The sequence below is a fragment of the Mustelus asterias genome, chromosome X (assembly GCF_964213995.1).
Source record: "Mustelus asterias chromosome X, sMusAst1.hap1.1, whole genome shotgun sequence".
NCBI lineage: Eukaryota > Metazoa > Chordata > Chondrichthyes > Carcharhiniformes > Triakidae > Mustelus > Mustelus asterias.
This window is the reverse complement of record NC_135834.1, coordinates 16,815,391-16,829,929: the sequence shown is the minus strand read 5'-3', so window position 1 is coordinate 16,829,929 and position 14,539 is coordinate 16,815,391. Positions and strand designations below refer to the sequence as shown.

The window sequence follows — 14,539 nt, the reverse complement described above, 5'->3', positions numbered from 1 at the left end:
CAGCAAAAGAGACTCACGGATGGTATGTTGCCTACCGGATGCCAAGGTCCGTGACGTCTCAGACCGTGTTTTCCGGATTCTGAAGGGGGAGGGCAAACAGTCACAAGTCGTGGTACACATTGGTACCAATGACATAGGTAAGAGAAGGGACGGGGATTTAAAGCAGGAATTTCTGGAGCTGGGCTGGAAGCTGAGAGCCAAGACGAAACATGTGGTCATCTCTGGTATGTTGCCGGTGCCACGTGATAGCGAGTTGAGGAACAGGGAGAGTGTGCAGTTAAACATGTGGTTGCAGGGATGGTGTAGGAGGGAGGGTTTCAGATACGTGGATAATTGGAACACATTCTGGGGAAGGTGGGACCTGTACAAACAGGACGGAGTGCACCTGAACCAGAGGGGCACCAATATCCGAGGAGGGAAATTTGTTACGGCTCTTCAGGGGGGTTTAAACTAATTTTTCAGGGGAGTGGGAAAAGGAGTTGTAGTCCAGAAGTCAGTGAGGGTGGTGAGGTATTGGGGAAGGTATCAGGGTCAAGGGTGGGTACCGGTAGACAGGAAGGTGGGTTGAAGTCTGTCTACTTCAATGCAAGGAGCATCCGGAACAAGGTAGATGAACTTGGGGCGTGGATTTGTACTTGGTACTACGATGTTGTGGCCATTACGGAGACGTGGGTAGAACAAGGACAGGAATGGTTGTTGGTTGTTGGATATATCCCCATATTGTTTCAGTAAGTGGAGGGAAGCTGGTAAAAGAGGTGGAGGAGTGGCATTGTTAATCAAGGATAGTTTAACGGCTGCGGAAAGGCACTTCGAGGGGGATCTGCACACTGAGGTAATATGGGCTGAGGTTAGAAATAGGAAAGGAGCGGTCACGTTGTTAGGAGTTTACTATAGGCCCCCAAATAGTAATAGAGATGTGGAGGAAGAAATTGCTAAGCAGATTATGGATATGTGTAGGGGTCACAGGGTAGTTGTCATGGGGGACTTTAACTTTCCAAATATTGATTGGAACCTTTGTAGGTCAAATAGTTCGGATGGGGCAGTTTTTGTGCAGTGTGTGCAGGAGGGTTTCCTGACACAATATGTGGATAGGCCGACAAGAGGTGAGGCCACATTGGATTTGGTACTGGGAAATGAACCGGGCCAAGTGTTAGATTTGGTTGTGGGAGAGCACTTTGGAGATAGTGACCACAATTCGGTGTCTTTTGTTATTGCAATGGAGAGGGATAGGGCCGTACGGCAGGGCAAGGTTTACAATTGGGGGAGAGGTAATTATGATGCGATTAGGCAAGAATTAGGGGGCATAAGTTGGGAACAGAAACTGTCAGGGAAAGGAACTAATGAAAAGTGGAACTTTTTCAAGGAACAAATACTGGGTGTCCTTGATAGATATGTCCCTGTCAGGCAGGGAGAAAATGGCTGAGTGAGGGAACCATGGTTCACGAAAGAGGTGGAATGTCTTGTGAAAAGAAAGAGGGAAGCTTATGTAGGGATGAGGAAACAAGGTTCAGATGGCTCGATTGAGGGTTACAAGTTAGCAAGGAATGAGCTGAAAAAGGGCTTAGGAGAGCTAGGAGGGGACACGAGAAGTCCTTGGCGGGTCGGATCAAGGGAAACCCCAAGGCTTTTTACTCTTATGTGAGGAATAAAAGAATGACCAGGGTGAGGTTAGGGCCGGTCAAGGACAGTAGTGGGAACTTGTGTATGGAGTCAGTACAGATAGGCGAGGTGATGAATGAATACTTTTCTTCAGTGTTCACCAAGGAGAGGGGCCATGTTTTTGAGGAAGAGAAGGTGTTACACGCTAATAGGCGGGAGGAAATAGATGTTCGGAGGGAGGATGTCCTGGCAGTTTTGAATAAACTGAAGGTCGATAAGTCCCCTGGGCCTGATGAAACGTATCCTCGGATTCTTTGGGAGGCAAGGGATGAGATTGCAGAGCCTTTGGCTTTGATCTTTGGGTCCTCGCTGTCCACGGGGATGGTGCCAGAGGACTGGAGAATGGCGAATGTTGTTCCTCTGTTTAAGGAAGGGAATAGAAATGACCCTGGTCATTATAGACCGGTTAGTCTTACTTCGGTGGTTGGTAAATTGATGGAAAAGGTCCTTAAGAGATGGGATTTACGACCATTTAGAAAGATGCGGATTAATCCGGGATAGTCAGCACGGATTCGTGAAGGGCAACTCGTGCCTCACAAATTTGATAGAATTATTTGAGGAGGTAACTAAGTGTGTTGATGAAGGTAGGGCAGTTGATGTCATATACATGGATTTTAGTAAGACGTTTGATAAGGTCCCCCATGGTCGGCTTATGATGAAAGTGAGGAGGTGTGGGATAGAGGGAAAGTTGGCCGATTAGATAGGTAACTGGCTGTCTGATCGAAGACAGAGGGTGGTGGTCGATGGAAAATTTTCGGATTGGAGGCAGGTTGCTAGCGGAGTGCCGCAGGGATCAGTGCTTGGTCCTCTGCTCTTTGTGATTTTTATTAATGACTTAGAGGAGGGGGCTGAAGGGTGGATCAGTAAATTTGCTGATGACACCAAGATTGGTGGAGTAGTGGATGAGGTGGAGGGCTGTTGTAGGCTGCAAAGAGACATAGATAGGATGCAAAGCTGGGCTGAAAAATGGCAAATGGAGTTTAACCCTGATAAATGTGAGGTGATTCATTTTGGTAGGACTAATTTAAATGTGGATTACAGGGTCAAAGGTAGGGTTCTGAAGACTGTGGAGGAACAGAGAGATCTTGGGGTCCATATCCACAGATCTCTAAAGGTTGCCACTCAAGTGGATAGAGCTGTGAAGAAGGCCTATAGTGTGTTAGCTTTTATTAACAGGGGGTTGGAGTTTAAGAGCCGTGGGGTTATGCTGCAACTGTACAGGACCTTGGTGAGACCACATTTGGAATATTGTGTGCAGTTCTGGTCACCTCACTATAAGAAGGATGTGGAAGCGCTGGAAAGAGTGCAGAGGAGATTTACCAGGATGCTGCCTGGTTTGGAGGGTAGGTCTTATGAGGAAAGGTTGCGGGAGCTAGGGCTGTTCTCTCTGGAGCGGAGGAGGCTGAGGGGAGACTTAATCGAGGTTTATAAAATGATGAAGGGGATAGATAGAGTGAACGTTCAAAGACTATTTCCTCGGGTGGATGGAGCTATTACAAGGGGGCATAACTATAGGGTTCCTGGTGGGAGATACAGGAAGGATATCAGAGGTAGGTTCTTTACGCAGAGAGTGGTTGGGGTGTGGAATGGACTGCCTGCAGTGATAGTGGAGTCAGACACTTTAGGAACATTTAAGCGGTTATTGGATAGGCACATGGAGCACACCAGGATGATAGTGAGTGGGATAGCTTGATCTTGGTTTCAGATAAAGCTCGGCACAACATCGTGGGCCGAAGGGCCTGTTCTGTGCTGTACTGTTCTATGTTCTATGTTCTATCCTTCCTATAATGCGGCGACCAGAACTGTATGCAATACTCCAAGTGCAGCCGCACCAGAGTTTTGTACAGTTGCAACATGACCTCCTGGCTCCGAAACTCAATCCCTCTAGCAAGAAAAGCTAACACACCGTACGCCTTCTTAACACCCTATCAACCTGGGTGCCAACTTTCAGGGATCTATGCACATGGACACCCAGATCCCTCTGTTCATCCACACTACCAAGTATCTTACCATTAGCCCAGTACTCTGTATTCCTGTTACTCCTTCCAAAGTGAATCACTTCGCACTTTTCCGCATTAAACTCCATTTGCCACCTCTCAGTCCAGCTCGGCAGCTTATCTATGTCCCTCTGTAACCTGCCACTTCCCTTTGCACTGTCTACAACTCCACCGACTTTAGTGTCATTCGCAAATTTACTAACCCATCCTTCCACGCCCTCATCCAGGTCATTCATGAAAATGACAAACAGCAGTGGCCCCAAAACAGATCCTTGCGGTACACCACTAGTAACTGAACTCCAGGATGAATATTTCCCATCAACCACCACCCTCTGTTTTCTTCCAGCTAGCCAATTCCTGATCCAAACCACTAAATCACCCTCAATCCCATGTGTCCGTATTTTCTGCAAAAGCTTACCATGGGGAACCTTATCAAACGCTTTGCTGAAATCCATATACACCACATCAACCGCTTTACCCTCATCCACCTCTTTGGTCACCTTCTCATAGAACTCAATAAGGTTTGTGAGGCACGACCTTCCCTTCACAAAACCGTGCTGACTATCCCTAATCAAATTATTCCTTTCCAGGTGATTATAAATCCTATCTCTTATAATCCTTTCCAATAATTTGCCCACATCAGAAGTAAGGCTCACCGGTCTATAATTACCAGGGTTGCCCCTACTCCCCTTTTTGAACAAGGGGACAACATTTGCTATCCTCCAGTCCTCTGGCACTGTTCCAGTAGACAATGACGACCCAAAGATCAAAGCCAAAGGCTCTGCAATCTCCTCTCTAGCCGCCCAGAGAATCCTAGGATAAATCCCATCCGGCCCAGGGGACTTACCTATTTTTACCCTTTCCAGAATTGCTAACACCTCCTCCCTATGAACCTCAATCCCATCCAGTCCAACAGCCTGCATCTCAGTACGCCCCTCGACACTGTCCCTCTCCAGTGTGAATACCGACGAAAAATATTCATTTAGTGCCTCTCCTATCTCTTCAGACTCCACGCACAACTTCCCACTCCTGTCCTTGACTGGCCCTAATCTTACCCTAGTCATTCTTTTCCTCCTGACATACCTATAGAAAGCTTTAGGGTTTTCCTTGATCCTACCTGCCAAAGACTTCTCATGTCCCCTCCTGGCTCTTCTTAACTCTTTCTTTCGTCCTTCCTGGCTAACTTATAACTTTCAAGTTCCCTAACTGAGCCTTTACGTCTCATCCTTACATAAGTCTCCTTCTTCCTCTTCACAAGAGATTCAACCTCCTTAGTAAACCAACGTTCCCTCACATGTCTGCTTCCTCCCTGCCTGACAGGTACATATTTATCATGGACGCGTAGTAGCTGTTCCTTGAACAAGTTCCACATTTCAATTGTGCCCTAGGGAGTCCTAGTCCAGGATTCTCTAAAGGTAAACTTGCAGGTTGAGTCCGTAATTAAGAAAGCAAATGTAATGTTGTCATTTATCTCAAGAGGCTTGGAATACAAAAGCAGGGATGTACTTCTGAGGCTTTATAAAGCACTGGTTAGGCCCCATTTGGAGTACTGTGAGCAATTTTGGGCCCCACACCTCAGGAAGGACATACTGGCACTGGAGCGGGTCCAGCGGAGATTCACCCGGATGATCCCAGGAATGGTAGGCCTGACATACGATGAACGTCTGAGGATCGTGGGATTATATTCATTGGAGTTTAGGAGGTTGAGGGGAGATCTGATAGAGACTTACAAGATAATGAACGGCTTAGATAGGATGGACGTAGGGAAGTTGTTTCCATTAACAGGGGAGACTAGGACGCGGGGGCACAGCCTTAGAATAAAAGGGAGTCACTTTAGAACAGAGATGAGGAGAAATTTCTTCAGCCAGAGGGTGGTAGGTCTGTGGAATTCATTGCCACAGAGGGCTGTGGAGGCCGAGACGTTGAGCGTCTTCAAGACAGAAATTGATAAATTCTTGATTTCTCGAGGAATTAAGGGCTATGAGGAGAGAGCGGGTAAATGGAGTTGAAATCAACCATGATTGAATGGTGGAGTGGACTCGATGGGCCGAATGGCCTTACTTCCGCTCCTATTTCTTATGGTCTTATGGTCTATCCCCTGCAGTTTCCTTCCCCACGCTATGCCAGCTAAATCTCACCTAATCGCATCATAATTTCCTTTCCCCCAGCTATAACTTTTGCCCTTTGGTATATACCTATCCTTTTCCATCGCTAATGTAAACGTAATCAAATTGTGGTCACTGTCACCAAAGTGCTCACCTACCTCCAAATCTAACACCTGGCCTGGTTCATTACCCAGTACCAAATGGCAGATTTGAAGGTGAGAGGAATAGTATCTCACGAGAGAAAATCATTCGCGATATCGGTGAACAGTAGTTTATTGTGAATAAAGTTAATGGAGCAGGGGGTGGGTCTCATGGACAAGATGAGCATTGAGAGGGCAGGAGGGGAGATAGGAGAGAAACTGGAGAAAGATGTGGGATCAGGGCTCAGACAAGGGGGAACCTCAGAGACAGTTTTCCTGGTGGGCTAGTGAAGGGAGGAAGCAGCAGAGACAGCTGATGGGATTGTCTCTATCTCAGTGATGAAGAAGCTCCATGAGCTCCTCACACTTGTTGGAGGTGAGAATGGAGGAGACAGGGGAGAGGGAGAGCCCCTCAAAATGAACTAAATTGTAGTGCAGATAATGAAAAGATTTGACAAAAAGTTGATTTATTTGAATTTTATGCCGAAGACTAACTCTATAACTGGGCTGGAGATAATTAACATCAGCAGAAACAACTCCAATGAACATAGTTCAATCCTGGGTGTGATTAACAGCAAAATCCAGTCCCTGTAGTTACTTGTGAACTCGCTGGTGTCTCAGCAGATGGGATAAGGTAGTGAATCTCTTCCCACACAGTGAACAGATGAACGGTCTCTCCCCAGTATGAATGCGCTGGTGTGTCAGCAGGTTGGATGACTGAGTGAATCCCTTCCCACAGTCTGAGCAAATGAATGGCCTCTCCCTCGTGTGAACTCGCTGGTGTGTCCCCAAGTCAGATGATCGAGTGAAACCCTTCCCACACACGGCGCAGGTGAATGGCTTCTCCCCAGTGTGAGTTCGCTGGTGTATCAGCAGATCAGTTGAGCGAGTGAATCCCTTTCCACACTCTGAGCAGGTGAACGGCCTCTCCCCAGTGTGAACTCGCTGGTGTATCAGCAAGTCTGATGTCTGAATGAATCCCTTACCGCACTCGGGGCAGTTGAATGGCCTCTCCCTATTGTGAAGTCGCTGGTGTCGCCGCAGGTGTGATGAGCTAGTGAAACAGTTTCCACATTCGGGGCAAGCGAATGTCCGCTCCCCAGCATGAACTCGCTGGTGTGTCAGCAGGCTGGAAGAAGGACTGAATACCTTTCCACGCTCAGAACAGGTGGATTTTGGTCTCTCTCCGGTGTGAATTCGCTGATGTGCAGTGAGGTGAGATGAGTGCCTGAACCCAGTCCCACAGTGAGAGCATCTGAATGGTCTCTCGTCAGTGTGAACACGTTGATGGCGTATCAGTTCCTGGGAACTTTTAAAGCACTTTCCACAGTCTGGGCATTTAAACAGTCTCTCTTCAGTATGAACCTGTTGATGGGACATCAGGTTCCCAGAACTTTTAAAATACTTCCCACACTCTGGGCACTTAAAAGGTCTCTCATCAGTGTGAACCCGCTGGTGTGTCAACAAGTTGGATGACTGAGTGAATCCCTTCCCACACTTGGAGCAGATGAATGGCCTCTCCCCAGTGTGAGCATATTGATGATTTTCCAGCTCCGATGGGTGACTGAATCTGTCCTCACAGTCCCAATGTTTCAATGGCTTCTCCCCACTGTGAACGATGCTTTTTCCTTCCATCTTCAAAATCCAACGATATTCAGATTACGATAAATTGGGCGACTCATCCTAATGTGATGTTTGGTTTCAGTTTCCTGACTGCAAATTCTTACCTTTGAAAACCCTGTGAAATTGGTTTAAAACAGAAAAAAAGGAGTGAGAGAGAACCCACAAGAAGACAAAGGCAGGCTGTGAAATTGAGCTGAATGAATCTGGTAATTTGTGGGGCCGGCACGAGGAAAAAGTGACCATGAAAGCCGCTGGATTGTTGTAAAAATCCAATTGGTTTACTAATGTCCTTCAGGGAACTGAACCTGTCACCTGGTCTGGACCTACACAATGCTTTGGTAAAAGCAAAATACTGCAGGAGGTTTGCAGGTGCCGCAGGTAATTAAGAAGGCAAATGGAATTTTGTCCTTCATTGCTCGAGGGATGGAGTTGAAAACAGGGAGGTTATGTTGCAGCTGTATAAGATGCTGGTGAGGCCATACCTGGAGTACTGTGTACAGTTTTGTTCTCCTCACTTGATAAAAGATAAACTGGCACTGGAGTGGGTGCAAAGGAGATTCACTTGGTTAATTCCGGAGCTGAGAGGATTGACTTATGAGGAGATACAGAGTAGACTGGGACTATACTCATTGGAATTCAAAAGAATGAGGGGAGATCTTATAGAAACAAATAAGATTATGAAGGGAATAGACAAGATAGAAGCAAGGAGGTTGTTTCCACTGGCGGGTGAAACTAGAACTAGAGGGCATAGCCTCAAAAGCAGATTTAGCATTGAGTTGAGGAAAAACCTCTTCACCCAAAGGGTTGTGAAGCTGTGGAATTCCCTGCCCAGTGAAGCAGTTGAGGCTACCTCATTGAATGTTTTTATGGCAAGGATAGATAAATGTTTGAACAGTAAAGGAATTAAGGGTTATGGTGAGTAGGCAGGTAAGTGGAGCTGAGTCCACGAAAAGATCAGCTATGATCTTATTGAATGGCGGAGCAGACTCGAGGGGGGAGATGGCTTACAAAGTCATCATCTCATCATTTATCCAAATCTCTGTTGCCTATATTTTCTGCAATAAGTCCCATTCATAAGATACGGGAGCAGAATTAGGCCATTTGGCCCATCGAGTCCGCTACACCATTCGATCATGGCTCATATGCAATCACTCACCCATCATCCTGTCCTCACTGGCCTACACAGGCTCTCAATTAAACAGTAACCAATTTAAAATTATCATCCTTTCTTTTCAAATCCCTCCATGACATTGCTCTTCCCTATTTCCAGTCACAGAGGTTTGAATTTTTTTCCACAGACACACTTACATTCAGGTTCTGATGAATCGAGTGTCTCTGTCAGGTTTTGATCTGATGTTTGGTTTGAGATTCCCACCTTCAAAACTTGTTCTAATATCCTGCAAATAAAAAGTGATCACTGTCAGTCCAGAATAGAAATTGAGGAGAGGCAAACATTTCTGTTTGAGTTTTGTGTGTAAATCCTCCCCTTCTAATCCCCTGTAAAAGGAGTTTCCAAAACCCATCAGTGAGTGTCCAAGTGGGCCTAATTCGGAGTTTGAGTCCTGCACGGGGTGTTCATGAAACCTTCCCACCCATTCCGCCGCCTCCATTACCCTCCAACAAAGCTTCGTTTGTCTCCAGTTGCGGAATCGAAACGACCTCTGCCGCAGCCACACTGCGCATGCTCCTCACAACAAGCAAGTGCGCCTGCGCAGACCGCCTACCCAGCGGATAGAGCACTTTCTGATTCGCTTTGAATGCTGGGTAACTCCCCCGCCATTGAAAGGGGAGAATTCATCGAATCATAGAACCTACGGCACGGAGGCAGGCCCTTCGTCCCAAACAGGTGCATGCCGACCAAAATGCCCATCTAAGCGAAACCCATTTGCCTGCATTTGGCCCATATCCCTCTAATCCTTTCCTATCTATGTATTTGTCCAAATGCCTTTTAAATGCTGTCAATGCCCCTGCCTCAACCACCTCCTCGGGCAGCTCATTCCACATACGTAACACCCTTTGTGTAAAAAGAGTTGTTCCTCAGGTTCCCATTAATTCTTTCCCCTCTTAACTTTAAACCTATGCCCTCTAGTTCTCAATTTCCCCAACCCTGGGAAAAAGATTGAGTGAATTCACCCTATCCATGCCTCTCATGATCCTATACACCTCTATAAGATCACCCCTCAGTCTCACACTCTCCAAAGAAAAAAGCCCTAGCCAGTCCAATCTCTCCCTTGAGTCCTGGCAACATCCTTGTAAATCTTTTCTGCACTCTTTCCAGTTTAATAATATATTCCCGATAACAAGGCCACCAAAACTGAACACAATCCCCCAGGTGCGGCCTCACCAACGTCCTGTACAACTGCAACATAACTTGCCAACTTCTATACTCAATGCCCGAACTGATGAAGGCCAACAATGGAAAATTAATAGAAAATTATGTTGCTGATCCAACTAAACGTGGAGACTCCCGAGGCAAAATATATTATTGCATCTGTTAATACAACAAAAAATGTGCTGGAACAACCCGGCACGGTTCTGTCCTGGGTGTAATTAACAGCAAAAGAAATCTACCCACAATTAGATCTGAACTCACTGGAGTCTCAGCAGGTGAGAAGAACAAATCATTTCTGATTCACCAAGATTGTATCTTTGTGGTAAGAATGAACACGCCTTTTTAGTTGTGCTTTTTAATTTCTCACCAATCTTCATTCGATGAACTTCAGGATACAGCAGATGCAGATTATCCTAAATAGAAGTAAGAAATACTTAAAATAGACTGTAGATTTGGCATATTTGTGGGAGTACATTTCAGGCCTGTGACATTTGACCAAAACTGCTGTATCAGTGCACACTTCATCTTAACTGGTCAGCACTGCTGGTTAGCACTGCTACCTCACAGTGCCAAGGACGCAGAGATTGCACATTTTTTCCGTGTCTGTGAGGGTTTTCTCCAAGTTTCTCTGGTTTCTTTACACAGTCCAAAGATGTGCAGGTTAGGTGGATTGGCTATGCTAAAATGCCCCTTAGTGTTGTTCCAAGATGCGTAGGTTAGATGGATTAGCTATGGGAATTGTGTGGTGTGATGGGACAGGGTGGGGGAAGAGGGCCTGAGTGGATACCCTGTCTATGACTCAGTGCATACTCGATGCACCAAATGGCCTATTCTGCATTATAGAGATTCTATGATTCTACTCTATTCTGTCATCACCAGGAGTTTAAAATTCCACTTCAAATAGTAACAGTCCTTATTGGATTCATAACGATATGAGACCATTCGGTCCATCACTTCCATTTTGGCAGAAGAAAGGCAAACCAATCTCATGCCATATTCTAGCTCTTGCATGTTCTGTCTGCAAATTGCAAAACTTCATTTGTTTTACCTTAATTCAATGGAGGGGAGGGGGGCGTGAGGGGGTGGGGGGGAGGCGGGGGGTGGTTTCTGCCACGCGCTTAGGCTGTGAGTTCCAAACCCTACCGACCTCTGCATGAAAGAAATAACTACACCACCCTCCCCTAATCTTTTCATATATCCCAGGAACTTTAATGATCCACTCATTAACACTCTCAGCTCTAAGTCAGAACAAAGTGAATTTCAATCCTATTGCATCACAATCCTCAGCACAGAAGCTGCTGGCCCAGGCGCAGTGGGGAATGGTGAATTGGACATGCACATTGCAGTGTCTCACTGGAGCATGCGGAGTACGATCTTTAACTGGCGCATATGCAGTGTGAGTGCTGCTCTTCCCAGGAGGCGTTTGTCTCAGCTGCGGAATTCCAGACAAATTGCGAGTGGACAGGAGACTTCACAAACACCTAGTGGAGAAATTAAGAACAGAATAAGAACATCCCGGTCACGGGATTGCATGAAACCTAGGCAGTAATTGTGGGGCCACCTTTCCGCTGCCAGACCCCAGGCTGCCAGAAAGTTAATCCCTCACTTTATTTGATTTGATTTGATTTATTATTGTCACATGACTACAACATCTTCTTCGGAGCCTTCAACATGTCATCGATGAAAACGAACATCTCACCAAGGCCATCCCCAAGGCACTTCTTGCCTTCAAACAACTACTCAATCTCAAACAGACCATTGTTTACAGCAAACTACCCAGCCTTCAGGAGAACAATGACCACGAGATCACATAACCCTGCCACAGCAACCTCTGCAAGACGTGTCAGATCATCGACACAGATACCACCATTACACATGAGAACACCATCCACCAGGTACACAGTACATATGACTCAACCAACGTGGTCGACCTCATACGCTGCAGGAAAGGATGTCCCGAGGTGTGGTACATTGGTGAGACCATGCAGACGCTATGACAACAGATGAACAAACACCACGCGACAATCACCAGGCAGGAGTGTTCCCTTCCTGTCGGGGAACACTACAGCAGTCAAAGTTTAAAGTTTTAAAAGTTTATTTATTAGTGTTCCAAGTAGGCTTACATTAACACTGCAATGAAGTTACTGTGAAAATCAAGGGCATTAAGCCTCCAACCTTTGGGTAAGCATTCTTCAAGGCGGCTTTCAAGACACATGACAATGCAGAATTGCCGAGCAGAAACTGATGGCCAAATTCCGCACGCATGAGGACGGCCTCAACCAGGATCTTGGGTTCATGTCACACTACATGTAATCACCACCATTTTGCCTGGGCTTGCAAAATCCTGGTAACTGTCCTGGCTTGAGACAATTCACACCTCTTTAACCTGTGATTATTCCTCTCTCTACTCGCACTGTCTGTACCTGCAAAGAGTGGATTACCTGTAAAGACTTGCATTCCAACCATTATCTTGCAATTGCGTCTCTGTCTAGATATGCCTTGTTTGTGAACCCAACTCTCCACTCACCTGAGAAATGAGCAGCACTCCAAAATCTCGTGATACCAAATAAACCTGTTGCACTTTAACCTGGTGTTGTGAGGCTTCTTACTGTCGTTTTTTTCTGTTTGAAATCAGTTTCACAAGGTATTAGAGAGGGAGCATTTGCAGTCAAGAAATTAAAACCAAACATCAATTCAGGGATCAGACAGAGTCACCAAATTTATCGTAACCTGAATATGATCGGATTTCGAACATGGAAGGAAAATGCATTGTTCACAGAGGGAAGAAACCATGGTAATGTGGGGATTGTGAGGAGGGATTCAGATCCCCTTCTGATCTGGAAACACATCGGCACAGTTACACTGGGGAGGGGCCGTTCACCTGCCACATGTGTGTGAAGGGATTTGCTCAATCATCCAACCTGTAGACACACCAGCAAATTCACATTAGGGAGAGATCCTTCGCCTGCTCCAAGTGCAGGAAGGGATTCATTCATTCATCTGACCTGCTGCAACAGCAGCGATGCACAGTGGAGAGAGGTCATTCACCTGCTCTGAGTGTGGGAAGGGATTCATTTTGTTCCTCTGAACTGCTGAAACACCAGCGGGGTCACATGGGGGTGAGACCATTCACCTGCTCTGAGTATGGGCAGGGATTCACTCAGTCATCGAACTGTTGCGACACTAGTGGGTTCACACTGGGGGAAGCCATTCTCCTGCCCTGGATGTGGGAAGGGATTCACTCGATCAATAGGTCTGCAACAGCACCAGCGAGTTCACACTGGGGAGAGACAATTCATCTGCTCCAAGTGTGGGAAGGGATTCACTCTGTCATCCAACCTACTAAAACACCAGTGATTTCACACTGACAAGAGGCCTTTTAAATGTCTGGACCGTGGGAACCTGATGTCCTTCCAACATATTCACACTGACAAGAGACTATTCAGATGCTCTCACTGTGGGACTGGGTTCAGATGATCATCTTAACTCATTGCATACCAACGAATTCACTCAGGTGAACAGCTGTTTACCTCCTGTGAGTGAGGGACGTGCTTTATTCAGTCGTCCAAGCTGCTGAGACACCAGCGAGTTCACAAGTAACTGTCACGTTTGGATTTTGTTGTCAATCAAATCCAGGACTGATCCATGTTCACTGGGGTCTGTTTCTGCTGATATTAATAAACTCCAGCCCAGTTATGGATGTTACTGTTCTGGACAAAAGTCAAATAAATCAGCTTTGTGTTACACACACAAGTGTGTGTCGAAGCTCAAAAGTAAATTCTGCAATGTTGGATTTACTGGTAATTATGTCCAGGGCTTGGCAATTTTAATTTGGTGCATATTCCTGCTGATGTTAATAAACTCAAGCCTCATGATCGGTGTTACTATTCTGGATAACAGTCAAACAAGTCATCTTCGTACACACTGTGTGCTGAAACGTTTTAATATTTTAACTCAGGTTAGATCCTTTTGAAGGGCTCTCCCTCTCCACTGTTTCCTCCATGCTCACCTCCAGCAAAATGTGTGAGAAGCTCATGGAGCTTCTTTGTCACTAAGATGGAGACAATTCCATCAGCTGTCTCTGCTGCTTCCCTCCCTTCCACTAGCCCACCAGGTAAAACTGTCTCTAAAGTTATTTTTTTCTAAGCCCTGAACCCACATCCTTCTTTATTTTATCTCCCATCTTTCCACCGTGCCCTCTCTGTGTTCTCATCCTGTCTATGAAACTCATCTACTGCTCATTCAACCCTTTTCCCAATAAACTGATCACCCAACCTCCCCATGTTCACCGACATTTTTAATGGCTCTCTCTGTTCAAGTACCGTTCCTCTCTCTTTCAAGTCTTTCATTGATGGTCTGCCATCATCACCTCCTCCTCAAAAAAAAACACTGACCCAATGTCCTTGTCAATCTCTAACCTCCTTTTCCTCTCCCATGTCCTGTTCATCTGCTCATCTGCCAAATGCCCATCTGGGTAGCATAGTGGCACAGTGGTTAGCACTTCTGCCTCATAGTGCCAGGGACAAGGTTTGATTCCCAGCTTGGGTCACTCTCTGTGTGGAGTCTGCACGTTCTCCCCGTGTCCATGTGTGTTTCCGCCGGGTGCTCCGGTTTCCTCCCACAGTCTGAAAGACGTGCTGGTTAGGGTGAATTGACCTGAATAGGTGCCGGAGTGTGGCGACT

The 14,539-nt window shown here is 46.2% G+C and overlaps 1 protein-coding gene across 1 annotated transcript in view; it reads right to left on the bottom strand.

The window, feature by feature from the left end:
- LOC144481857 (uncharacterized) overlaps nucleotides 1-9,247 on the bottom strand; it is a 49,601-nt gene extending 40,354 nt beyond the window's left edge. Inside the window, 3 exon segments of the mRNA XM_078201007.1 lie at nucleotides 6,502-7,639; nucleotides 8,833-8,921; nucleotides 9,138-9,247. Of these exon segments, the coding sequence (XP_078057133.1) occupies nucleotides 6,502-7,536 (1,035 nt within the window). The 5' untranslated portion in view covers nucleotides 7,537-7,639; nucleotides 8,833-8,921; nucleotides 9,138-9,247.
- Nucleotides 9,248-14,539: the final 5,292 nt, after the last annotated feature.